This window comes from Bombina bombina, chromosome 4, assembly GCF_027579735.1.
Source record: "Bombina bombina isolate aBomBom1 chromosome 4, aBomBom1.pri, whole genome shotgun sequence".
Classification (NCBI taxonomy): Eukaryota; Metazoa; Chordata; class Amphibia; order Anura; family Bombinatoridae; genus Bombina; species Bombina bombina.
Window position 1 is genome coordinate 1063745656 of NC_069502.1, and position 27577 is coordinate 1063773232.

Here is a 27577-nt window from a genome sequence, read left to right on the forward strand (position 1 = left end):
GAAAGAATAAAAGAGAGGGGGAGAAAAAGTATAAGAGAGGGGGGATAGATGGAGCAAAAGAGAGGGGAAAGAGCAAAAGAGAGGAGGGAGAGAGAGAAAAAGAGAGGGGGGATTGAGAGCAAACGAGAGGGGGGAGAGAGAGAGCATAAAAGAGAGGGGAGAGAGAGAGGGGGAGGAGAGAGAGCACAAAAGAGAGGGGGAGAGAGAGAGCACAAAAGAGAGGGGAATGAGAGAGAGCGCAAAAGAGAAGAGGAGAGAGAGAGCGCAAAAGAGAGGGGAGAGAGAGTGCAAAAGAGAGGGGGGAGAGAGAGCGGAAAAGAGAGGGGGAGAGAGCGCAAAATAGAGGGGGGAGAGAGAGCAAAAGAGAGGGGGAGAGAAAGAAAAAAGAGAGGGGGGAGAGAGAGCAAAAGAGAGGGGGAGAGAAAGCAAAAGAGAGGGGGAGAGAGGGAGCAAAGTAGGGGAGAGAGAGCAAAATAGAGGGGGGAAAGAGAGAGAGCAAAAGAGAGGGGGGAGAGAGAGCCAAAGAGAAGGGGGAGAGAGAGCACAAGAGAGGTGGAGCAAGAGAGAGTGCAAAAGAGAGGGGGAGAGAGCACAAAAGAGAGGGGGGAGAGAGAGCAAAAGAGAGGGGGAGAGAGAGAGCAAAAGAGAGGGGGATTGAGAGAGAGCAAGGGGTGGGACCGCTATACTGGAAAAAATGACCCGTGTATACAATAATATGATATTAATGTTCATTTGCATTCTCTGCCGGGATATTACAGTCTGCATGAGACTGCAAGATAGCCCAAAAATCAGCACTTCTAAATTAGAGCAAGATAAGCCAGAAATGAGAGGTACTTATTCAGATCAATAATTCACTGTTCCTTAAAAGGTGTAAGCGTGCACACATTGGAGGGTATAGTGATTTCTTGCACTAAATAAGTAAAACTCATTTTGGGCCAACTTGCTCTAAATAATTAGTGAGCATTTTGGACTGTCCTTTGCTAAATAAGTAGCACAACACTCTGCTAGACAAATTAAGGACAATCTGAGACACCTCAAAAATTAGCAACAGACTTCCCAAATTCAGGACGTCTGGCCATCTTAGTAAAAGGCACACATTTTTTTTAATAAAAAGTGTGGATATGTTGCAAGTACATGTTTTGTATACTCCAAAACCTCAGATAGCAGCTCTTGAATACATTTGCTAAATTAAGATAATATAAGTATTATTTTACTGCAATGTATTGTTCCTAGCTATTGAAATTGTTAAATAGCTTTTCCAGCACTATAATATTAAAGTAAGACAATTTTTTTTGTTTTTTCTTAAGAGATTGGATAGGACTGCAGTGTTGTTATGCTGCAGAAACAGTATTTTGTTTTGATTTGATTTTTTAATGAGCTCATGCATAAAAATAATGAGCTCATTGTAACACAAAGTGATATTTTTATAGTATAGTTCGATCAATTTATGCATGATCCTATATTCATCTGAAATGTTTGTTTTAGCTACTTATTCCTTTTATTTAAATGACATTGCTTTTAACATAACTGGCCTGTTAATGTTAAAAGAAATATGATTATGTAGTGGAAATAGAAAATTTCTGGTTTTGGTACAAAAAAAAATATATAACTTGATTCTCTTGTAATATTTAAATTATAAACCATTACTTTTTGTGTTTTACAGGAAAAGAAGATTATATTGCTACATTTAAAGGGTCTGAATATTTCTGCTATGACTTGTCCCAAAATCCAATTCAAAGTAGCAGCGATGAGATTACCCTATCATTTAAAACTATGCAGAGGAATGGACTGATGCTTCACACCGGAAAATCAGCAGATTATGTCAATCTCGCGTTGAAAAATGGAGCTGTCTCCTTAGTCATTAATTTGGGGTCAGGTGCCTTTGAGGCTTTAGTGGAACCAGTGAATGGAAAATTTAATGACAATAACTGGCATGATGTGAAAGTTACGAGGAATCTGCGTCAGGTAACAGTAAAATGGATGAAAGAATAACGCATTTTAGTTTCAGTACAGCTAAGTAAAACTAGACTTCTATGAATATTTTGTATTACTTTGACAAGATTATCCTGCCACACCTGAACAGGGGCATTTCTAGAAAGTTAAAAGGCAGGTGAGAAGTTACTAATTAAAAATAAAAATGTTTAAGTTTTAAAGTTTTTTTTTATTTCCAGTTTATGGTAAAGGGACACTCTTTATACCATTGCAACTGAAAATATGAAGCTTCAGTTTAGAACAGGGATGCCCAAACTTTGCTCTCCAGAGGTTTTGGAACTACATTTCCGATAATGCTCAGCCAGCATTTTATCTAGCTGAGCATCATGGGAAATGTAGTTCCAAAACCTCTGGAGAGCAAAGTTTGGACACCCCTGGTTTAGAACTACATGTTTAGTATAGTGGCCTCTCTAGCTTCACTGACATTACCAGCTTCTAGCTTTAGCTATTCCACTATTATTCTACACAGCTTAAGTATTAATGAATGGAGAAACGAATATGCTTTATTGAATACGTTATACATAGTAGCAGAAAGTGGGAACGATGGAGAGGCTGGTAAAACTGCAGGGGCTGAAATGATCAATTAGTAAATTTGTCAGAGAGATCAGTATTTCTTTTCCCCCTTCTAACAAAAAAAATATTAAAATTTAGAAATCAGAGTTACATAAAAATGTGCTGCAATGTGGCCAATATTCTGTATCAAAACACCACTTTCCTGCATGCTGGTAGTACTGTTAAACATACATCCAAAGCACTCCAGCCACCAAAAGAAATCTTTGTTTAAAAGACCTTAATTTTCATTAGTTGGGTCCAAATGTTTACAGGGACAACGTTCTTGCAACGTTATTCCTGTAAACTTTTGGACCCAACTAATAAAAATAAAGGTTTTTTAAACAAAAGATTTCTTCTGGTGACTGGAGTGCTTTGGATGTATGACTATTTGGATGGACAAGATTTGGCAAATCTTACTCTGCACCCCACAAACAGGTGTGCTGTTCTCCTTCCCTTTTGATTTTCAGTACTGATAAATACCCTTTCCAGAAGAAGTCTTAGTGTCATAAAATACAGGTTTCTTGTTAAAGGTAAAATGTTTATAGAAGTCGTGTAACCTTAAAGAATAGACTAAAAATTGGATCACATTCCATTTGTTATCTTGGTGTTAAAACAGAACCACTATTAAAGTACATGAAGATTTATTACAAGTCGTTAACCTTGCAACTTAATTTTTTTTGTCCCTTGATTCCACAATTTAGACTATTCTGCATCTTGCTATGCACTTCTCAGTAACTTCTTGTCTTTGTATATGTTTACAGGCCTATATATTTTTGTAAATTTCTAGTGCTCCGTGTAAGAAGCAGTGAGAGCTGCTCCGGAGCCCTTGTGGGGCAGGTTCGCATATGCGAGTCTACTTCCCGCCATGTAAGAAGCCCGCAATGTAAGAGGGAAAATCACTGAGAGCTCGGTCACTCTCTGTGATTGACAGCTCCTTCAGTCGCACGTCTGGTTTCGCGAATGAAGGGGCGGGCATTGCACACTGCGATAAATGTGTAATGATACATATGGGCCAGTGGACAGGTCCATTGCCTGTATGTAGCGAAGGCGGGTGGACAGCTTTGCAAGTTGTGAAGCTGTCCGCCCGCCTCTTATTACATGAGGCCCCTAGTATTTTTATTATGGGCTCCATGTACTAAGCCGTCAATTCATCCGTCATTGTAGACGCGGATAAACTCGCCGTTACTCGCCGCGGGCGAAATGGTGTCCGCTGTCGCTATGTACTAATATTCCCCCAATAAATAGACAAGTCTAGCCCGCCGCGAGCAGTTGCGGATTGTTGATAAATTTGACGCCTCGCTCGCCGCGACTAAGCTGATGTACTTAACTTTCAGTTGAATTGTCTGGCCAATTATTAACACGTGACATGCAAGGTGTCACAAACATCATAGTAGTCACGGGAATAGAATTTTGCTCCTATAAAAGTTCAACTTATCTAAACAACTTTATTATTGTTCAAAATTTTTTGAAGAGTGATAACAGAGCGTTATTTTTGTAATATTTATTTACAATTTGGATATGGCTTCATCTGGATCTGATAATATATAAATATTAATATAAAAATAATTATAAAGATTGACAACTATACAATACAAATTTAAAATATAGATTACTCTTTAATTACAGTCGACAAATTTGGCGCAATTTATGTACATGGAAATGAGAGACAAATTAGACGCCAGTTATGCTGTACAATGCTGATATTACTGCCTTTTATATATGTCTAGACTGGCGTCTAGATTGACTTTCCTATTGTTTTGTACCTTGCCCGCCACCTAAAAGGTGGCGAGGCAAAAATAACGAGGTGGGAGCGGAAATTGTAGCGAGCGGACAAATAGATTTTTTAGTACATTCGTTTTTGGCGAGTTGGTGGTCAAATGTGTCTAATTACAGTGAAAAATGGAGCGGTAGCGAGGTTTGGCGGATAAGTACGCTCGCAATTTTAAAGATGCGAGTTTTAACATAATTGACGGCTTTGTACATATCAGTTTGCGAATTTTGACGCGAGATTTGTTGCGGGTAGCTCGCTGACTGCTTAGTACATGGAGCCCTATGTGTGAACTGCACGTTTGAAGTTTACTTTTATAAACGTGTATCTAAAAAAAGCACAGAACCGCATCCAATAGTATAGTATAACAAATATTAGTTTATTGCACTTAATCTAAAATGTAAGTGAAAAACAATGACAAACAGATACCACTTTGATTTTCCAAGTGGAACCCAGTGTGTGACATCACTACTCACAGTTCTTACTGCTACAGTTCTGTATACAATAGAAAAAAACAATTTGAGTAGCAAGCATGAATGGTCTTTTAGAATCTCTCACATATTAACCTCTGGTCTATGCATATAGTGACAGCTGGCTTGAGCTTTTACCTATAAAAAAAGGATATATTTTTTGTTTAATTCACAGCAGTTTAAAAAAAACAAAAGAAAAACAATCAAGTACATTTTGTGAAGTGTCAGGACACTTCTTATCTGCACAGTTAAAACTAATCCTTTGTCATATTATATTCGTGTGGCTATTTATATATTTTTACATGTATTTCTGGTCAGTGTTCTGCAGACAACATAGATAAGGATCAGTAAGATATAATTACTTAAATACACACACATGATACAAGGTTTGTATAATATACAAAAAATCTCAAGAGGCACACTAAGCATTCATCATTGAAATAGAACATTACATAATAAAAGTCCAAGGCCTACCAAGTATTAGACTCTTTATGGGAATGGAGTGTCTCTTTACATAAGTAGTGGAAATAAAATGTTTTACTAATTAAAGGCAGAATATAATTAAAGCGTTAAATGTTAAGTTGGCTGCCACAATAGCATTAAATGAAAAATGGTTTAGCCTCCTCAATATATCTGGAACATTTTTTTTCAAAGAATTAATTTAGCATTTATAATAATTTGCTGATTTAGATAACAATAGGTAATTGTATTGATTAGCATACACCAACCATGTTATATTTTAATAAGTCACTATTAGAATAAAACTTGCATTATTATTATTATTTTATTATTATTATTATTATTATTATAGCAAATTGTGTTTTAATGTTGTTTTTTTGCATTCACATACCTTAATAAATAACATGTTTTTTTATTTATTTATAATTTGGTAATTGATAACATTATATATGTGTTATCTTCCTGATAAAAACACAAACTGCAACATTCGGCATTCGGCTCTTTCTGGAGTCAGATTTACTCTTCTGAAAGTTCATCACACTATAATATAATTTGGATTGGCACAAATCGTTTCCCATGAAAAAGGGGAAAAGAGACAAAAAGGAGCTACCATATGCTCTTGATCAGTCTAACCTGCACTCAGTCTTCCATTACCAAAATTAGAAAAATAAAAGGGGGATGAAGAGATAAGTGAGAGCAGCCTGGACAGAATTTTAAATAAAAACTATTTTTATTGCTTTATTGATAACTAATTAATTATTTGGTTAGAATTTTATGGTGTAAGTAAGGACTCTGGGATTGGAGTTACAATGTGCAAATTAATGTTACAATAATATTGTGTACAATAAAGCTAGGCTTTTATTTGAAATTCTGCCCTGATTGCACCACACTTCTCTCTTTATACTTTTTTTTTTTAATTATTATTTTGATTATGGAAGTCTTGGTGATAGATAGGGTAATCTGGGGCATATGGTTGCTCTTTTTTAATTATTTTCCCATTTCTTCTTATATTTCAATCATCGCCCCCAAGCATTGGATCCCTGCTAAGGAATTCTTATCTACGGTCCAGATATGGGATTGGTTTTGTGTGTACTAGAGATCTTTTATTATTTTTTATTATGGATGTGCACAGATCTTAGTGTGTCACACTTTCACAAGAAGAAATCTGGCTCTGAAAAGGGTTAAATATCATATACTTCTGTCACATTTGGCAGCTAACAAAACTGCTGAATGCACATTCCTAACATATATATATATTATTGGTTATTTGTAGAGCGCCAACAGATTCTGCAGCGCTAATATAATTAGATTGATAACTAGATATACTTAAATATTTAATAAATAGATAGATAGATAGATAGATAGATAGATGATAGAAAAAATTAGATAATTAGGTAATATAAATTTAATTATATTGACATTGGTTAAATGTACATAATTAATTTACACTTCTTAAACTAGTAAATAAAATAGAGACAACGTTTATTAACACAAAAAAACTACAATGACATTCAATAGTAAAAGAAAGTGTAAAAAATTAAATTGACTTCTCTAAGGTTTATAATAAATTATATAAGCCTCTCATTACTTTTTAACTATAGCACATACAATTTAAAATGTTTATAATATAGATTTCAAGTTGAATTTTGTTGTGCAGTATATCTTTAGCATGACATTATAGACACTTTTCATATTGATCATTATCTAAAGTATTTTGCTTAATATTCTTTACTTAATTTGAATATGATCTTTCTAATCATGGAAGTTCTTATATTGGAATTTATGTATTGAACATCACTGTATATATTTTATGTTTGGTAATGAGTTGTTTCTATCACATACTGCATATTGTATATTCTATTTACCATATAATTAACCTATCACCTATCTATTATGCTTCTAAACTAAAATAACTAACACATTTACTAAACTATCTTAGTTTTTTTTTTCACTTTTTTCACTTTATTAAATAATGCTAAAGCTGTATTTATTCCATATGTAAGCTATATCTGCACAAACCAATATTTACTTATAATAGACTACTGGCAGTTTATCTTATTAGAAAATTTAGAATCAAATGATTATGTAACATATTTCCATCCATAATGAAAATGCATAAAACTTTACAGAAAATTAAGCATTTCCCTTTTTCCCATATATCAGTAGAGTTCTATTTGTTTCTGAGCTATCAAACTGGCATCAGGTGGATCGATATACAAGCACCAAAGGAAACCTGCTAAGATTTCTCACTAGCCCAAATGGTTTTGATAATTCATTAATTACACAAACCTTTCCTTTCTTTTCACTAAGGAAGACAACAGGTTGGGTTCACTACAAGAAATGGAACCATGAATTATGAAGAATCTGAGTATATTTTGGCATTATTTTTGTACATCATCAATAATTTCACTTTTTTGCATAAATATGAATAAAAAAGCTTACATTTATTTAGAGGTAGCCACCTTTGTCATAACATATTACAAAATAAACTGGATACATATTGTGTCTTATATAGAAGAACTCATTTAATAGTGAATAGGTAAAACAAATAGTTAAATTATTGGACTTTGCCACAATGGATTCTGCAAGCTTGGATATATTTATGAGTAAACAATTAATATAATTTGATATATATATATATATATATATATATATATATATATATATATTGCTTGAAGCTGATGTTTCAAGTAACTTTTATTGCTCTGGTACACATACAGCAGTTAACATGAACTTTGTTCAACCTGACATTCCAAACAGTGCAATAGTACAAGGTTTATGTGCACTGAAAATATATTGAATATTTGAGTCAATCTTTTGACAAGAAAGAAAAGAAAATTATTCAAGCTCAGTAATTTTAACAACAACGACTAATGACTATTTAACTCTTTTCAGTATGTTTTTATAGTGGTGACACACTTCTTTTAAATAAACATATTACACAGCTCTGTTCACCAATCTGTTGAATCACTGAAACATTAAGACTGCATTTTTGTTATTATTTATAAACTTCTTAAATGAATAAACAAAATATTAACTGGCATGCCAATAATAGCCGACTTTCTAGATTTGCCCTTGCTCATGCTATGATCAGAAATATTTAAGGAAATTGAAATAAGTTTAAAGTATGAAATTGAAATGTAGACTTTGATTGGTGCATGTTTAACAAGGCAGTTACAGAAATCCATTAAACTCATTATATGTGTCAGGATCTTCTTTGCTTTGTTTCATTGCAGTAATCTGTGACCCTAAAGTCCATCAATATGACCGAAAGAAGTTTTGGAGTTGAGAAGGATTCCTTGAGAGCTGTAAATTCAGTAGTAGGGGTTGTAAAAATTTTGAATTTGTCAAAAAGAACAAAAAAAGAGACTTTTTCCAGGAAGGGGTCAGTTATGAGCCACATGTCTTTTTATCCCTTAGGCATTTTTAATGTATCAGATGGATTCAGCTTAAAGACCAACAGGGAAAAGTGACCATGTGTCTGTTTTTGTTCAGTACAGAGCTGATAAGTTATGAAATCTAAATGCAGGACAAAGACTCTTGCAGTTGCCTCTCCGGAGGCTTACCTGTTAGTCTGCTTTTTTCTTGTAAAATTTTTTTGCCCTTTTTCTATGTTACTAACATGCTTAATAACTAACATGTCATTCATGGAATGTTTCATTCTACTAACCGTTACCTGAATCAAAAAATGTACTAACATGGTAGTGACCATCATATTTTTTAAGTAACGATCGTTATTATGTTCACAGTTTTTAATTTCCTTTCTCCCCCCTTCTCCACAAAGCACGCAGGCATTGGACACGCTATGGTAAACAAACTACATTGTTCGGTAGATATCATTCTAATTGTTTCTTATTTTGGGTTTGCCGTGTGTTTTCTTTCTTTCTTTTAAATGTAGACATCATTACAAAAGAGGAACTGCGGTTGGTACTCTTCTGCTTACTTTGAACTCCTTCTTTTCATCTGTTGTTGACCTTCCTTATTTTATTTTTTCCTGTTCCTATCAATTCCTTTATTTTTTTATTTTTTATTTTTTATTTTTTTTATTCATTTTACTCACATGTAGGGGCTTCATTAACGTTACTACCGTTTGCATCAAGCTGTGATTAACAAAAATAAAGCTGCTATTTGGCTAAGCCAGATTCTAATCACTCACAATGCATGGCACAGTGGCTTGTGCTGATATGATGGAAATTACATTCACCCATCTTCAAGCTGTCTTGTTTCTTTTTTGTGTTCCTTTGTTTTATGATATGTTGTGTTTCAAGCATGAACACCATCCGAGTGTGCTTCCAACATCATTTAATTTGCTTTACTCTTTATTTTATTTTCATTTTGCATGTTAGACACCTGCATGTTTAACTGCTGCTTAATTGTGATTAAGTGCAAATAGTGGTGGTGCCTAATATAGCTTGCATCATTTATGTTTAAAAATGCATGTTTTAATTAGTCAATGAAAGACTACTAAACTTACTAATACGTACAACAGCTAAACTAACAGAAAGCATTTTACTAACACCATTTTTGTGTCTGCTAAATAACTGTTCAGTTGCTGTAGGGACAATACTGACACTAGTTCTTTAATCAGACAACAGCTGAAATATGGTAGTTTAGATCTGGTAGGGGAAGTTGATTTGTAGAATCCAAGACCAAAGTTCAAACAGACATGAAAATGGATTTCCAAACTTTGTCTCAAATCAGGCACATGCCAGAAATGCAGTCTTTAGGTTTGAGTATAGCGTGTCCTTTCCCTGTGCTTTGTTATGTAGGTAACAATTTCAGTGGATGGAATTCTGACCACAACAGGCTACACTCAAGAAGACTACACCATGCTGGGGTCTGATGACTTTTTCTATGTTGGAGGTAGTCCCAGCACAGCTGATCTTCCAGGCTCACCAGTCAGTAACAACTTTATGGGCTGTCTTAAAGAGGTACATCTTTCCATTTAATTATGTCTAGTGCATTTATGCATTGAGGGCTAGATTACAAGTGGCACACTAGTGTTTTCGCTCAAGCTTAAATTTATCTAGAAGTAATCATTTTGCACTCATCAGGTTGCGCTTGTGTTACAAGTTGAAAGTAAAAAAGATTGCACATGAGTGAAACCTGACATGTGCTGATCAAAGGACTTTGTGATATTGAGAGTGCATTAACATATTCTCTGCATAAACTTCAATGGAGAGTGCATAAGAAAAAATGCCTAGCACTTATTGCTAACCCAACTGCTGTTATTCATATTTCACATTTTGATGTTCTTCACATAGAGAAAAATTTTTGTTTTATTATTAAATATATATTTCTATATATACATATGTGATAATATTATTGCAAAATAGATAACTGTCATTTTTAATGTATTTATGTTGTGTTAAGTGCAACTTTTTTCTAATGCATTACTTTCTATTCAAGGTTTTTAATTGTGCTAACCCAACGATCGTAAAATCTTATTTTGCTCTCGCGATCACGTTTACTTTCAACTTATAATACGTGACATATTTCCGTTGTGTGCAAAAGGCCAAAAAAAAAAAAAAGAATATTGCTTGCGAGCAACAGTTAGCATGTCACTTGTAATCTAGCCCTGAATATTTAATTTTTTATGTAGTCAAGGAGATTTAAAAGCTAAGTCTTACTGAGAAAAAAAAAAATTAACAAAGATAACATAATTTAAAAATACTTTTTTTTTCTTGTAAATAGTGCTTATTATACCAGCTATTTTATGCCCCATTAGATTATAGAAAACTTCTCTAGAATTTAGTTTGTTCTATGTTTTAAATTTGGAAGTATACATGTTCTATTTTATTGAGATTTTTTTTTAGCTAAATTCTAAATTTAACATAATCCTAATCCTGTGTAATATAGATTTTATCAATGGTAACATGTTTTTTTTTATTTACTGTTAGGATAATTATATAAATCACTCCCCAATAAAGGATGTCAATTAATGTTTGGGCAGTCTATTTAGTTTTTAGTTCGGTTTTAAATAATAAAAAATAAAAACCATAGCTTGCATATCATGAACTATTGTTATTTGACACATAGGCCCCTATTTATCAAGGGCTGGCGGACCTGATCCGACACTGCGGATCAGGTTCGCCAGACCTTGCTGAATATGGCGAGCAATACACTCGCCATATTCAGCATTGCACCAGAAACTCACAAGAGCTGCTGGTGCAACGCCGCCCCCTGCAGACTCGCGGCCAATCGGCCGCCAGCAGGAGGTTGTCAATCAACCCGATCATACTCAATCGGGTTGATTTCCGGCGATGTCTGTCCGCCTGCACAGAGCAGGCGGACAGGTTATGGAGCAGCGGTCTTTGTGACCGCTGCTTCATAACTGCTGTTTCTGGCGAGCCTGCAGGCTCGCCAGAAACACGGGCGTCAAGATCCATATGGGGCTTGATACATATGCCCCAATATATATAAGAGATGAGTGATTTATATAAATGTCATAATATAAAATTTTCTGAGTATTTTGAGCTGTGTTTTTATTAATAATAAATACTTGTCTCTGTAATATGTTTTAACATTTATGCTGATTCTTTGATTTCAACACATAAAAAATGTATTTCTTTTATTTTAATATTATGGAGCATATAATTTTTAAGCAGTGTCTGGCTTAAAACGTTTAACATTCAAGGTATCAGAATTGTGTCTGGCAGAAAAGAAGCCTGTTGAAGCATGAAAATATGCATTCTGAATAGCTGAGCTACTATAAGGGAGACTGAGTATTAGAACAAACATATTCCATTTATCTGTATTGCAGAGTAAACCTTATGATGCCTTTTTTACCCACTTTAGCAATGCTGAAGGGGTTAACATAACAAACCTTTTCTCATTCTTCTAGCACCATTTTCCCAATTTTACTTGCTCCCTTGAAAAATAGATAATACAGTAGATTATAAGCACACATACATAATCATATCTCAAAAAGCATTTTCCCTACACCTGTGCCAATATGAAATCTGACACAGACAAAAAAGGATGAATACAGATTCAGTTAATGTAATAGTCAATACATTTGTTAATAAAATGTTTTAAGCAAGAAAAATTTGCAGATTTTTTAGATTTCTTTGTGACAATAATATAATTGACTTTTTATCAGTATCAATATTTTATTTATATGGTTCTTAACTTTGTTTATAACTATTCATATGTATGACGGGCTGGCATAATAAGGATTTATCTATCTGTCTTTTAAATATTTGGAAAAAAATGTATAGAAAAAAATAATTTACTATTTATGTAGCATATTTATTTGTGTTATTAAATCTATAAGTATACAATATAGGAGTAAAATGTCACAAGCCTTATCTTGGACACAATATAGAGACTTACTATTTAGGATGGCTTTAGTCTAGTTTTACCACTATGATCATTAGAAAAGTAACAATTAGCTGCAACTCCAAAAATTATCTTTAAGCAAATGTTAACATAATTAGGCCTAGATTTAGAGTTCGGCGGTAAAAGGGCTGTTAACGCTCCGCGGGTTTTTTTCTGGCCGCACCATAAATTTAACTCTGGTATCGAGAGTTCAAACAAATGCTGCGTTAGGCTCCAAAAAAGGAGCGTAGAGCATTTTTACCGCAAATGCAACTCTCGATACCAGAGTTGCTTACGGACGCGGCCGGCATCAAAAACGTGCTCGTGCACGATTCTCCCATAGGAAACAATGGGGCTGTTTGAGCTGAAAAAAAACCTAACACCTGCAAAAAAGCAGCGTTCAGCTCCTAACGCAGCCCCATTGTTTCCTATGGGGAAACACCTCCTAAGTCTGCACCTAACACCCTAACATGTACCCCGAGTCTAAACACCCCTAACCTTACACTTATTAACCCCTAATCTGCCGCCCCCGCTATCGCTGTCCCCTGCATTACACTTTTAACCCCTAATCTGCCGCTCCGTAAACCGCCGCCACCTACGTTATCCCTATGTACCCCTAATCTGCTACCCCTAACATCGCCGACCCCTATGTTATATTTATTAACCCCTAATCTGCCCCCCACAACGTCGCCGACACCTGCCTACACTTATTAACCCCTAATCTGCCGAGCGGACCTGAGCGCTACTATAATAAAGTTATTAAGCCCTAATCCGCCTCACTAACCCTATCATAAATAGTATTAACCCCTAATCTGCCCTCCCTAACATCGCCGACACCTACCTTCAATTATTAACCCCTAATCTGCCGACCGGAGCTCACCGCTATTCTAATAAATGTATTAACCCCTAAAGCTAAGTCTAACCCTAACACTAACACCCCCCTAAGTTAAATATAATTTTTATCTAACGAAATAAATTAACTCTTATTAAATAAATAATTCCTATTTAAAGCTAAATACTTACCTGTAAAATAAATCCTAATATAGCTACAATATAAATTATAATTATATTATACCTATTTTAGGATTAATATTTATTTTACAGGCAACTTTGTAATTATTTTAACCAGGTACAATAGCTATTAAATAGTTAAGAACTATTTAATAGTTACCTAGTTAAAATAATTACAAATTTACCTGTAAAATAAATCCTAACCTAAGATATAATTAAACCTAACACTACCCTATCAATAAAATAATTAAATAAACTACCTACAATTACCTACAATTAACCTAACACTACACTATCAATAAATTAATTAAACACAATTGCTACAAATAAATAACATTAAATAAACTATCTAAAGTACAAAAAATAAAAAAGAACTAAGTTACAGAAAATAATAAAATATTTACAAACATAAGAAAAATATTACAACAATTTTAAACTAATTACACCTACTCTAAGCCCCCTAATAAAATAACAAAGCCCCCCAAAATAAAAAATTCCCTACCCTATTCTAAAATACAAATATTACAAGCTCTTTTACCTTACCAGCCCTGAACAGGGCCCTTTGCGGGGCATGCCCCAAGAATTTCAGCTCTTTTGCCTGTAAAAAAAAACATACAATACCCCCCCCCCAACATTACAACCCACCACCCACATACCCCTAATCTAACCCAAACCCCCCTTAAATTAACCTAACACTACCCCCCTGATGATCTTCCTACCTTGTCTTCACCATGCCAGGTTCACCGATCCGTCCTGGCTCCAAGATCTTCATCCAACCCAAGTGGGGGCTAGACATCCACTGAAGAAGTCCAGAAGAGGGTCCAAAGTCTTCCTCCTATCCGGCAAGAAGAGGACATCCGGACCGGCAAACATCTTCTCCAAGCGGCATCTTCTATCTTCTTCCATCCGATGACGACCGGCTCCATCTTGAAGACCTCCAGCGCGGATCCATCCTCTTCTTCCGACGACTAGACGACGAATGACGGTTCCTTTAAGGGACGTCATCCAAGATGGCGTCCCTCGAATTCCGATTGGCTGATAGGATTCTATCAGCCAATCGGAATTAAGGTAGGAATTTTCTGATTGGCTGATGGAATCAGCCAATCAGAATATAGTTCAATCCGATTGGCTGATCCAATCAGCCAATCAGATTGAGCTCGCATTCTATTGGCTGTTCCGATCAGCCAATAGAATGCGAGCTCAATCTGATTGGCTGATTGGATCAGCCAATCGGATTGAACTATATTCTGATTGGCTGATTCCATCAGCCAATCAGAAAATTCCTACCTTAATTCCGATTGGCTGATAGAATCCTATCAGCCAATCGGAATTCGAGGGACGCCATCTTGGATGACGTCCCTTAAAGGAACCGTCATTCGTCGTCTAGTCGTCGGAAGAAGAGGATGGATCCGCGCTGGAGGTCTTCAAGATGGAGCCGGTCGTCATCGGATGGAAGAAGATAGAAGATGCCGCTTGGAGAAGATGTTTGCCGGTCCGGATGTCCTCTTCTTGCCGGATAGGAGGAAGACTTTGGACCCTCTTCTGGACTTCTTCAGTGGATGTCTAGCCCCCACTTGGGTTGGATGAAGATCTTGGAGCCAGGACGGATCGGTGAACCTGGCATGGTGAAGACAAGGTAGGAAGATCATCAGGGGGGTAGTGTTAGGTTAATTTAAGGGGGGTTTGGGTTAGATTAGGGGTATGTGGGTGGTGGGTTGTAATGTTGGGGGGGGGTATTGTATGTTTTTTTTTACAGGCAAAAGAGCTGAAATTCTTGGGGCATGCCCCGCAAAGGGCCCTGTTCAGGGCTGGTAAGGTAAAAGAGCTTGTAATATTTGTATTTTAGAATAGGGTAGGGAATTTTTTATTTTGGGGGGCTTTGTTATTTTATTAGGGGGCTTAGAGTAGGTGTAATTAGTTTAAAATTGTTGTAATATTTTTCTTATGTTTGTAAATATTTTATTATTTTCTGTAACTTAGTTCTTTTTTATTTTTTGTACTTTAGATAGTTTATTTAATGTTATTTATTTGTAGCAATTGTGTTTAATTAATTTATTGATAGTGTAGTGTTAGGTTAATTGTAGGTAATTGTAGGTAGTTTATTTAATTATTTTATTGATAGGGTAGTGTTAGGTTTAATTATATCTTAGGTTAGGATTTATTTTACAGGTAAATTTGTAATTATTTTAACTAGGTAACTATTAAATAGTTCTTAACTATTTAATAGCTATTGTACCTGGTTAAAATAATTACAAAGTTGCCTGTAAAATAAATATTAATCCTAAAATAGGTATAATATAATTATAATTTATATTGTAGCTATATTAGGATTTATTTTACAGGTAAGTATTTAGCTTTAAATAGGAATTATTTATTTAATAAGAGTTAATTTATTTCGTTAGATAAAAATTATATTTAACTTAGGGGGGTGTTAGTGTTAGGGTTAGACTTAGCTTTAGGGGTTAATACATTTATTAGAATAGCGGTGAGCTCCGGTCGGCAGATTAGGGGTTAATAATTGAAGGTAGGTGTCGGCGATGTTAGGGAGGGCAGATTAGGGGTTAATACTATTTATGATAGGGTTAGTGAGGCGGATTAGGGCTTAATAACTTTATTATAGTAGCGCTCAGGTCCGCTCGGCAGATTAGGGGTTAATAAGTGTAGGTAGGTGTCGGCGACGTTGTGGGGGGCAGATTAGGGGTTAATAAATATAACATAGGGGTCGGCGATGTTAGGGGTAGCAGATTAGGGGTACATAGGGATAACGTAGGTGGCGGCGATTTGCGGTCGGAAGATTAGGGGTTAATTATTTTAAGTAGCTTGCGGCGACGTTGTGGGGGGCAAGTTAGGGGTTAATAGATATAATACAGGGGTCGGCGGTGTTAGGGGCAGCAGATTAGGGGTACATAAGTATAACGTAGGTGGCGGTCGGCAGATTAGGGGTTAAAAATTTTAATCGAGTGGCGGCGGTGTGGGGGGACCTCGGTTTAGGGGTACATAGGTAGTTTATGGGTGTTAGTGTACTTTAGGGTACAGTAGTTAAGAGCTTTATAAACCGGCGTTAGCCAGAAAGCTCTTAACTCCTGCTATTTTCAGGCGGCTGGAATCTTGTCGTTAGAGCTCTAACGCTCACTGCAGAAACGACTCTAAATACCAGCGTTAGAAAGATCCCATTGAAAAGATAGGCTACGCAAATGGCGTAGGGGGATCTGCGGTATGGAAAAGTCGCGGCTGAAAAGTGAGCGTTAGACCCTTTAATCACTGACTCCAAATACCAGCGGGCGCCCAAAACCAGCGTTAGGAGCCTCTAACGCTGGTTTTGACGGCTACCGCCGAACTCTAAATCTAGGCCTTAGAGTGGTATTAGATAAAGACTGGATAAGATAGGCAATTTGCAATGCCACTTGTCATATTCATTTATAACTAAGACCCTGTGTCATCTTGCTAATGGACAGAATGTGTAAACAACTCTATATATTAAATTGATTTGGATTTTCAAATCTGTGTGTAAGAGATAAGCATCTTGGCTTTTTTGTCCAGGAAACATAAAGGTTGCATTTGTAAAGTTTATTAGCAATACAGAAACATGGCATTCCAAATAATGTTATTGCCATTCCAAAAATAAATAAATTATGTTTTTCAGGTTCAAAGAACAACTGGTAAAACCTAAGAAAGAAAATAGTGCTTTATCAATTAGACAAATCCCTTTTTGTTGTACATATTAGCTGCCTGAGACAGTAATGCCCAGTATTTTCAATTTCATATATTTCAATAAGACAAACTTTTCCACAGCACACCGAAGTGTCTTACTTACAATTTTGTTTCTTGGGATATTCAAAGCATGTTCATGTGTGCAACAATCTATGCATGGATCAAATGCACTAACTGTACTAAACAGAGTCCTTGCAGGGCAGGCTTGCTGCTACTTACCCTCTGATGTGGTGGATATAAAACACTCCTAAAATGTTCATTCAATTATTTAATTAATAAAATGAACAATCAAATGCAGGGAAGACAGAAATGTAGTTGAGTTGTTTGTGCCATTAAAAAAAGATTAAAAAAAGGTTTACATTTATAGGCTTCAGAAGTTCTAATATACACAATTCAATAGCAATTTAGCAATTTCCTTGTCATTTTTCCCAATTAAAAAATAATTAAATAAAAATATAAATAAACATCAGCAACAGTAGCACTTTCTACTACTTTCTACTACTTTAACTTTATTCAAGTTTAAAGGGATAGTCTAGTCAAAAATAAACTTTCATGATTCGGATAGAGCATACAATTTTAAGCAACTTTCTAATTTACTCCTATTATCAATTTTTCTTCATTCTCTTGGTATCTTTATTTAAAAAAGCTGGAAAGTAAGTTTAGGAGCCAGCCCATTTTTTTGTTTAGCACCTGGGTAACGCTTGCTGATTGGATGGCTACATTTAGAAACCAATCAGCAAGCACTACCCAGGTGCTGAACCAAAAATGGGCCGACTTTTAAGCTCACATTTTAGCTTTTTAAAATAAAGATACCAAGACAACGAAGAAAAATTGATAAAAGGACTAAATTAGAAAGTTGCTTAAAACTGCATGCTCTATCTGAATCATGAAAGTTTAATTTTCACTATACTATCCCTTTAATCTGTTAACTGCTCCTCTGTTGGCCCGAAAACATAATTTCTCATAGGAAATAGAAAATACATAGATTTTTCTTAAAAAAAATCTGAACACTCTCCTTCATATTGGATGAAATTATTATTATTATTATTTTCATGTTAAATTATATGTCCAAATCAATTTTTGTTTATTGTGCACATGTCTGTTTCTAACAATAATTACTAGTATCATTTTATGGGATGCATTTATTTATGGTTGGACAGACAAAGTTTGCTATCATGAACCTGTCCACATGACCATGCTACGAGCGTGGAGCATACAGTCTATCACGAGTGAGCAGGGGCTGTCAATCATTCAGATTAGACTTGGATGATTTCACTGTGCCACATTTTAGGTGGTGGAGAGGTTAAGTAGCATGCTACTTAAATACTATTTCAGCCTCATTCACACAAGTCTGAAATTCTGGAACCCCATTGCTGTAATAATTAGTAGTATTATTATTATAATAAATAATATTATAATAAATAATATTAGTATTAATATTATTATAATTATTATATTCATTCGTAAAATGTGTTTATTATTAATTCAGAATTTTGGTAGTTTGTTAATATTTTCAAGATACTTCTGATCTCAGTACATCTGATCTCAAAGGGAATATACCCACACAGATCACAGTTTCAGATAATAATCACAAATACATATTAATATGAAATTGCAATGTCTCAAAAAGGGCAACTTCTTTGTATTCTTTGATCTTGTCAATTTTGTTACAAAAAAAATAAATAATAAATAAATATATATATATATATATATATATATGTATTCTTTCCTGGTTCATGTGCTTTGCAGGCATTAAAATTGGTTAAAATAAATTAAGACTGATGGTTATTGTTTCTGGATGTAATTATGATAATACTACAATAAAGTAATTGTGACCATTGTAGTGAGATGTGAAAGACTGGGTGTATGCGCAGGGTCTTGGGTAAGGCCACTTTGTAGGCAACAGGAGACAATATTTTCAGGACCTTGTAAGGGCCTATAAACCTAGGCCCCAATTTGTGACAGGGTTGACGTAGACAAATATGTCGAGTAGAGGCCCAAACACGTTCACCCACTGGGATGGCACGTACAGAAGCTCTATGATGATCAGCAAATACGTTGCCAATGAGTGGTGAGTCCAGTGACATGTCGGTCTGCAGCAGGAACCCCAGTGGACTGAGCAGAAAGAGGGAAGACGCAAGGTTGATACCCTGCTGCGGCTTGAAATGGAGAACATCTAAGAGAATAGTGCCAATGAGTGTTTCTTGCCAGCTCAGCTAGGGGTAACAACTCAGACCAGTGGGTATGGCAAGTGTTGACAAACTCTCTAAGGTAGGCTTCAAGATCCTTGTTTACTCTCTCAGTCCATTGGTCTGAGGATGGTAGCCAGAAGACAGGGAAACATTGGTTCCAATCAACTTACAAAAGGCTCTCCAAAAGGAAGAGATGAACTGTGGACCTCTGTTGGAAACAATATTCACAGGAATGCCATGAAGTCATACCACATGCAAGAGAAAAAGAGAGAATAATTCTTGGTCAGAAGGCAGTTTGGTTAGGGGTACAAAATCAGTCAGTCTGGAAAAGCGATCGACCCTAACCCAGATAACTGTATGGTGGTCAGAAGGTCCACAATGAAGTCCATTGTTATGTGTGTCCATGGTTGTTTGGGAATGGACAATGGTTGGAGCAAGCCAGGAGGCAAGGATCAGGAAATTTTGTTGGCAGCACAAGTTGTGCAGGCTTTCACATAATCCTGAGCATCAGACTTCATAGTAGGCCACCATACGTGTTGGGAAAGATGCTTAAAAGTCCTAGTCAAACCATCGATGTTCTGAGAGTTTACTATCATGAGCCCAGGATAGCACAGGGGTGCATAGGTTCAGAGGATATTGGAGACCACGGGGGCTCCAGGAGGTTTACTAGACTGGGCATGTTGCAATATTTGCAGTAGGGTGGTATTTAGTTGAGCAACCACACAGGAGGGAGGTATGATGTGTTAAATAGGAGGTTCAGAGGAGTCACTTGAGTGAAGGAAAAGGCTACAGGGTGTCAAAGGTCCTCCAAGTCACACCCTGTAGTCTTTTTCTCTAAAAGCTTTACTCCTGCTGAGAGGAATTACGATGTGGGTAATCGAAAACTCTTGACTGAATGGCATCATTGGTTAGAGGGCACTGCCAATCCCATTCAGATTCTCACTGACCACAAGAATCTGACTTACCTAGACACTGCTCATCGACTCAATCCTCGACAGACCAGATGGGCCTTGTTCTTTTCCTATGTAAACTTTGTGGTCTCTTATCTTCCTGGGACCAAGAGCAAGAAGGCAGACGCCCTTTCCCATCAGTTCCTTCACTCAAGTGACTCATCTGAAGCTCCTATTAAACACATCATACCTCCCTCCTGTATGGTTGCTCAACAAAATACCACCCTACTGCAAAGATTGCAATGTGCTCAGTCTAGTAAACCTCCTGGAGCCCCCATGGCCTCTGATAGCCTCTTTGTACCTGTGAACCTACGCACCCCTGTGCTATCCTGGGCTCATGATAGTAAACTCTCAGAACATCCTGGTTTGACTATTAATCGTCTTTGGGTTAGAACTGCTCCAGTCCCTATCTCTGAGGCATCAACCTCTAAAGTGAACTGTAGGTCAGGATCAGGATGGTGGAGCACAGGAGCAGAACAGAAAGCCTTTTTCAGACAAGAGAAGGCATTTATGGCTTCAGGAGGCCAATGTTTACAGTCTTTGTTCCGTTTTGTCAGTTCAGTGAGAGGAGCGACTGTTTGTGAAAAGTTCTTTATAAACTTGCATTAATAAATAATTGGAGAACCCCAAGAACCTCTGTAATTCCTTTAAAGAAGAAGGTTGAAGCCATTCTAGAACTGCGGTGAGTTTAGCAGGATCCATGGCAAAACCTTCTTTCGAGATGACATAACCAAGGAATTGGATCTGAACTTGATCAAAGTCACACTTTTCTAGCTTGGCTACCAAAGAATTGTCTCTGAGATGTAGAAGAACTAGTATCACGTGTTTGTGATGCTCCTCTAAAGTGGAAGAGAACAAGGATGTCATCCGGATAGACGATGACAGTTTGGTTAAGGAGGTCACGGAAGACATTGTTGACAGATGCCTGGAAGACTGCAGGGGCATTACACAGCATAAAGGGCATTACAAGGTATTCGTAATGCCTGGATCTTGTGTTGAAGGCGGTCTTCCATTCGTGGCCTGGAAAGATACAAATCAGATTGTATTCCCCACGTATGTCCAACTTGGTGAAAAAACTAGCTCCCTGGAGTGAGTCATACAGTTTGGCGATTAATGGAATGGGATAGCATTCTTGATAGTTATGTTGTTCAAGGCCCGTAGTCAATGCAGTGTCTGAGCCCACCATCCTTCTTAATGACGAAATGAGACCTTTAGCTACGTTCTCTTTGATGTACTCCTCCATGGATTTGGTTTCAGCTTTTCAGAGTGGATAAGTCCTCCCTTTAGGAAGTGGGGTTCCGGGAAAGAGGTCAATCTTGCAATCATAAGGATGGTGGGGTGGCAGCACATCGGCTACTTTTATCTCAAATACATCTGCAAAGTCTGCATATACTGAAGGAAGGTTTGGAGGAGTCTGTATACTGGCTATGGGGATGCGGAGCAGAGGAGTGACTTTAGCAAGGCAGGAGTGGAAACAGGAGGTACCCCAGGAGGCCAGTCCTTCAGCCTAGTCGAACTGTGGATTGTGTACCCCAAGCCAAGGAAGACCAAGAAGGATTACAGGCTGTGCTGAGGAATGAATGACCTCGAACTGCAGCTGTTCGGTATGAAGGACTCCCACAGTTAGGGTTATGGGTGCTGACTCAAAATGTATCAACCCTGAACCAAGGGGGTGCCATCCAGAGTAGTTATCTTGAGACAGTGTCTTTTCTGCAAAATAGGCAAACCAGCTTGAATCATAAAACGGTGATCCAGGAAGTTTCCAGCTGCTCCTGAATCAATGAAGGCTTGAGTGTGGACAGTATTCTGAAGGAAGGTAAGGGTAACAAGTACCAGGATCCAAGAGGAGTGAGTGGATTTTGTAGAGATCATACTTAGAGGTACCCCTGTTTTATCCCCTAAGCATTGGCTTTTCCTGGCCGAATGTCACAGTCCTTTAGTTGGTGGGAATTGGACCCACAATAAAACCATAGTCTCAATCTCCTTCTTCTTTGTCTTTCAGACTCTGAAGGTTTGAAGGAGGAGAGATCCATGAGTTCCTCCACTGAGGTAATTGGAGCTGCTGAGGGGGTAGAGGATACTGCCGAAACCGGACGAATAGGAGGACGGAAAGGAAGGACCCTCCTTGTTCTGTCTCTATCACAGCTTGTCTCTCCTGAAAGCGAGAGTCTAGACTGATACAAAGCGTTATGAAGTCATTCAAAGAAGAAGGAATATCACTATAAGTGAGTTCATCTTTGTTGCGTTCATGCAGACCCCTCCTGGTTTCAAGTGCCAAAGTGCGAAACTCAATGGTAAATTGTGCCACAGTTCTATTGCCCTGGTGAAGGTCCAGGAGAGAAAATTCAGCAGCGGAGGTACGGCCAGAAGACCAAAAGACAGAAGATAATGCAGAAATGAAATTATCAGCATCATTCAGGAGTGGAGCGTTCTGTTCCAAAAGGGGAGAGACCCAGGCTAGGGCCTTGTCTTTTAGTAAGGAAATGATAAAAGTGACCCTTGAGTGGTGAGACTGAAAGGTGTGAGGATCATTGCAGAAGTGCAGCCTGCATTGGTTAAGAAAACCTCTTCAATCAGTAGTACCTTCATACTTGTCAGGCAAAGGTATCTGGGGTATACCTCCAAAGCAGAGGAAGAAGTTGCAGTACTAGGAATAGGGACTGGCGGTGAAACAACAGGAGTGGTATTCCTCGCTGTAACTAGTAAGGATAGTTGAGCAGTAATAGCCTCTAGCTTGGAATTCATATTCTGAAATTGTGTGGTTTGGGTTCCCAACATCTGTCCCTGAAGATAAATAGCTTGTGCAACCTCATCTGGCTCCATGGCCCAAGTATAATGTAATGCTTGTGGGATACTCCTCTATCAGACCGAACTCGTCCAGTAGTCTTGTTATCCCGGCGTCAAGCCGGAATGATAGGGAATATCCCAGAGTAGAGAAAGTTAGTAAGATGAGGAGGGGATTTGGCAACAGTAAAGCAGTCCAAGGACAAACCACTAGAATGGACGAGAATGGTCAGGCAGGCAGGGTTTGGCAACAAAGGGGTAATTAAGAACAATCGGGGTTAAACAGGCAGAGTAGTCAGACAGGCAGGGTTCAGAAGCAGTATATCAATCAAGCAATTTAGGGGTTAAACAAGCAGAGTAGTCAGGCAGGCAGAGTTCAGCAGCAGTATATCAATCCAGCAATTTAGGGGTTAAACAGGCAGAGTAGCCAGACACAAAGGCAATACAGTATAAACATAAAGGCAATACAGTAGTAACAAACTATCACACCCAGGAGCATACAAAGTAACACCTATACTTGGGCAGTGATAGATTGTTATTGAGCAACTTACATGCAGGATTCACGCCAGAGGAATCCGGACCGGCATCTGAGAGAGAGGACCGTGCAGTGATGATGTCAGCGCCGCACATATCTGGACCCGACACAGCCCCTGGCAATGAGCAGGGAAGGAGACGCCGTGCCTCTAGCAATGGCGTGACACCTACTGTAAATAATAATCCTAAAAGTCAGCGACCCAACATTCCACATACTACAAACTCAAAGTGTGACCTGGTCAACACTGCAATTAACTCTGCCTGTGACCTCCCTACACAGCAAAAAGACATAATGGCTTACTAAGGCCCCTTCTGTTATTATCTTAACCATAACTGCCTCAACAATTTTTCAGATGCCTTGAAAATGCATACATATCAATCCTTTCTCCATTTGAAAGAAATAGTGTCAAAGTACCAAAGGTCATAGGGCACATCTTGTCAATTTCTAATACACTAACCACATTATTTTTCTTTTGTAATATTTTCTTTTTTCTTTTGCATCTTTAGATTTTATTTAATATAATGTCTGTAAATATTTATGATTTTTTTAAAAATTGTATTTATCATTTATTTGCTATTTTCTTATTATGACCTTTTTTTTAATACCTGAGAATAGAAAGGGAAGAAATTAAGTTCACAAAAAAAAAACAAGCCTACAAGAGTAAATAATAAAATGTCTTTCAATATAGAATTATTGATCCTGCCATAACAGATCAGTTTGACAGTTAGAAAGCATTATTTCTGTATCACATTTACTTCATACATAGAACTGAAGAACAAATGACCTAGCAAAGCACATATTGCTGATTTGTGCAATATGCACAAATTTTGTCCATTAATAATAATTTTAGTTTTTAAGGCTTGCACAATGTATTAACCACATTAAAATTAATTTTGAAACATCATCAGCAAAAAAAAATAACATAAATTCCTAAAAGAACAATTTTTTTCTTCCTAATCTCACTTTTTAGCTTGTTAGTTTGCAGAAATTGTCTATGTGCTTAATATAGTTTACTAATTACATTTTAATATGATACTAGATAGAAATATAAATAATAAAGACATCTATATCTGGAAAAATGTACCCAGAATTCTTTGTTGCACTGGAAGCAATGTATCAAGGGGTTTTCTTTGAGGGAAAAAACAAGTCTTGGAAATTGTCTAGAGTTGTTAATGAGTTGCACAATGAGTTAGAGATGTGAATTAATTTTTTGGAAACAACAATCCAAATGAATGCATCAAAGAAAATAAAGAAAACAAAACAATACTGATTAAGTTATCAGTATTCCTTTTATTTTTTTATTTTTTTAAGCACTTAATACTTAACCTGCTTTCTATGGTCTGGAGAGCACGTAAAGGTAAGTATTGTACCTGTAGCTTTGAAACATTAACATTCATTTTATTTACAATTAATGTAAATGTTTAACAAAAATTAGATTTGTGTTTCGTTTTAAACTAAACAAAAAATGAATAGTGCAGCCAATTTCCCTGAATATTTGTAACAGAATTTTTTTTAAACATATATGCATTGATTGGAATAGCCGTGTTAGTCCAGTGATTTAGATAACAAAATAACAAGAGTATTGCATTGAGCAATGATACTTTTTTATTGGGCTAACTATACATTTATAAGCTGACAAGTGCTCCTTCCTTTATCAAGTCTGAAGCAATACTGACGAATTCAATGGAATTTACATATTTTATCTTGAAACACAATGCAATACTCTTGCTATTTTGTTATCTAAATGTATATATATATATATATATATATATATATATATATATACACATACCTGTATATATTTAAATAGCTATGTAGGTATAGATATACATTTTAAAAAAAATCATCACATTGTTTTTTTTTAAATAATGTGCTCCATTGAAGTCTATGGGGAGAAGAAGTTAAAGGACCAGTCAACACATTAGATTTGCATAATCAACAAATGCAAGATAACAAGACAATGCAATAGCACTTAGGGGCCTATCTTCGGAGCTTGATGCCCCGTGTTTCTGTCGAGCCTGCAGGCTCACCAGAAACAGCAGTTATGAAGCAGCGGTCACAAAGACTGCTGTTCCATAACCTGTCCGCCTCTGAGCAGGCGGACAGACATTGCCTCAATTCAACCCAATTGCGTACGATCGGGTTGATTGACACCCCCCTGCTGGCGGCCCATTTGCCGCGAGTCTGCATTGGGCGGCGTTGCACCAGCAGCTCTTGTGAGCTGCTGGTGCAATGCTGAATATGGAGAGCGTATTGCTCTCCGTTTTCAGGGAGGTCTGGCGGACCTGATACGCACTGTCGGATCAGGTCCGCCAGACCTTGTTAAATAGAGGCCTTAGTCTGAACTTCAAATGAGTAATAGATTTTTTTTTCAGAGAATTTTAAAAGTTATGTCTATTTCCACTCCCCCTGTACCATGTGACAGCCATCAGCCATTCACAAATGCATACACGTACCATGTGACAGCCATTAGCCATTCACAAATACATACACACTTATTCTTGCACATGCTCAGTAGAAGCTGGTGACTCAAAAAGTTTAAATATAAAAAGAATGTGCACATTTTGTTAATGGAAGTAAATTGAAAAGTTGTTTAAAATGGCATGCACTATCTGAATAATAAAAGTTTAATTTTGATTGAGTGTCCCTTTAATGTGGTCACAATATCCGAAGTTCTGAAGTTACTTTTTTACTTTCAACTTGATAAATCCATCCACTTAAAATTTTTACTTTCAGTGCAAATAGTGTGTGAGCACAAACAAATTAATATTATACTTTAGTTAAAGCGACAGTAAAATCAAAATTAAACTTTAATGAATACAATAGAGCACGCCATTGTAAACAACTTTACAATTTACTCTGTATCATTTGTTGAAGTATAAACCTCAGAAGGGTCAGGAACATGCACTTACCTTTATTTAGCACTCTCTGTCAGCAGGGTTTGCATCAAACTAAAAAATATTGTTATAATTGTTGCCATAGAGTGCTTAAAACATATGTATATTTCTTAGCACCTATCTAGGTTTACTCTTCAACAAATGATAGCAAGAGAATGACAAATATTTGAAAGTAAAAGTAATTAGGAACGTTGATTAAAAATGTTTGCTCTATCTGAAACATGAAAGTTTAATTTTAATTTAACTGTAGCTTTAGTTACACAACGCTTTGGTGAAAAAGTCAATTAAAGTGCCATAAAACATGTTTAGATCTGTGCATATCCTAAAAGGGCTAATTAAGTAAAAATAGTTTGCAGGCAAGTATTTTAAAATAATGTTAAAAAAATAAGCAAAATTGCTTACATAGCCATGGTGTCTGAAGTAGTCTGACTCACCCCCCTTATCGGTGTTTAGCATCAGAAACACAGGCATTGTATTTCAACTGAGTTCACAGCTGCTTATTTGCTTCTAGGAAAGCTCTAGCAGATAATGATTGTTACCTGACACAGAATTTAGAGCCTGTTTTGTGGATACACATTTTTATTAACTATTTTATCCAGGTTGTGCTTATTCCCTAATTATTTTTCACAAAAACAATCTTTAAATGGTAAATATTACAACTAAGTAATTTGTTTAAAGGGACATAATACTCATATGCTAAATCACTTGAAATTGATGCAGTATAGCTGTAAAAAGCTGACAGGAAAATATCACCTGAGCATTTCTATGTAAAAAAGGAAGATATTTTACCTCACAATTTCCTCAGCTCAGCAGAGTAAGTTCTGTGTAAAAAGTTATACTCAGCTGCTCCCAGCTGCAGGTAAAAATATAAAAAATGAAGAAATGAACAGCAACCAATCAGCATCAGCATTGCTGAGGTCATGAACTCTTACTGTG

General features: G+C 36.6%; 1 protein-coding gene across 4 annotated transcripts in view; it reads left to right on the forward strand.

Annotated features, from left to right (window-relative positions):
• NRXN1 (neurexin 1) overlaps window positions 1-27577 on the forward strand; it is a 2027363-nt gene that overhangs the window by 684608 nt on the left and 1315178 nt on the right. For 2 of the 4 annotated variants that reach the window (XM_053712207.1, XM_053712209.1), the window contains 3 exons: window positions 1664-1965; window positions 9026-9049; window positions 10011-10172. In XM_053712207.1, the coding sequence (XP_053568182.1) occupies window positions 1664-1965; window positions 9026-9049; window positions 10011-10172 (488 nt within the window). Of the gene's footprint in view, window positions 1-1663; window positions 1966-9025; window positions 9071-10010; window positions 10173-27577 lie in introns of all 4 variants that reach the window. The other 2 variants (XM_053712206.1, XM_053712208.1) reach the window with 2 other exon arrangements.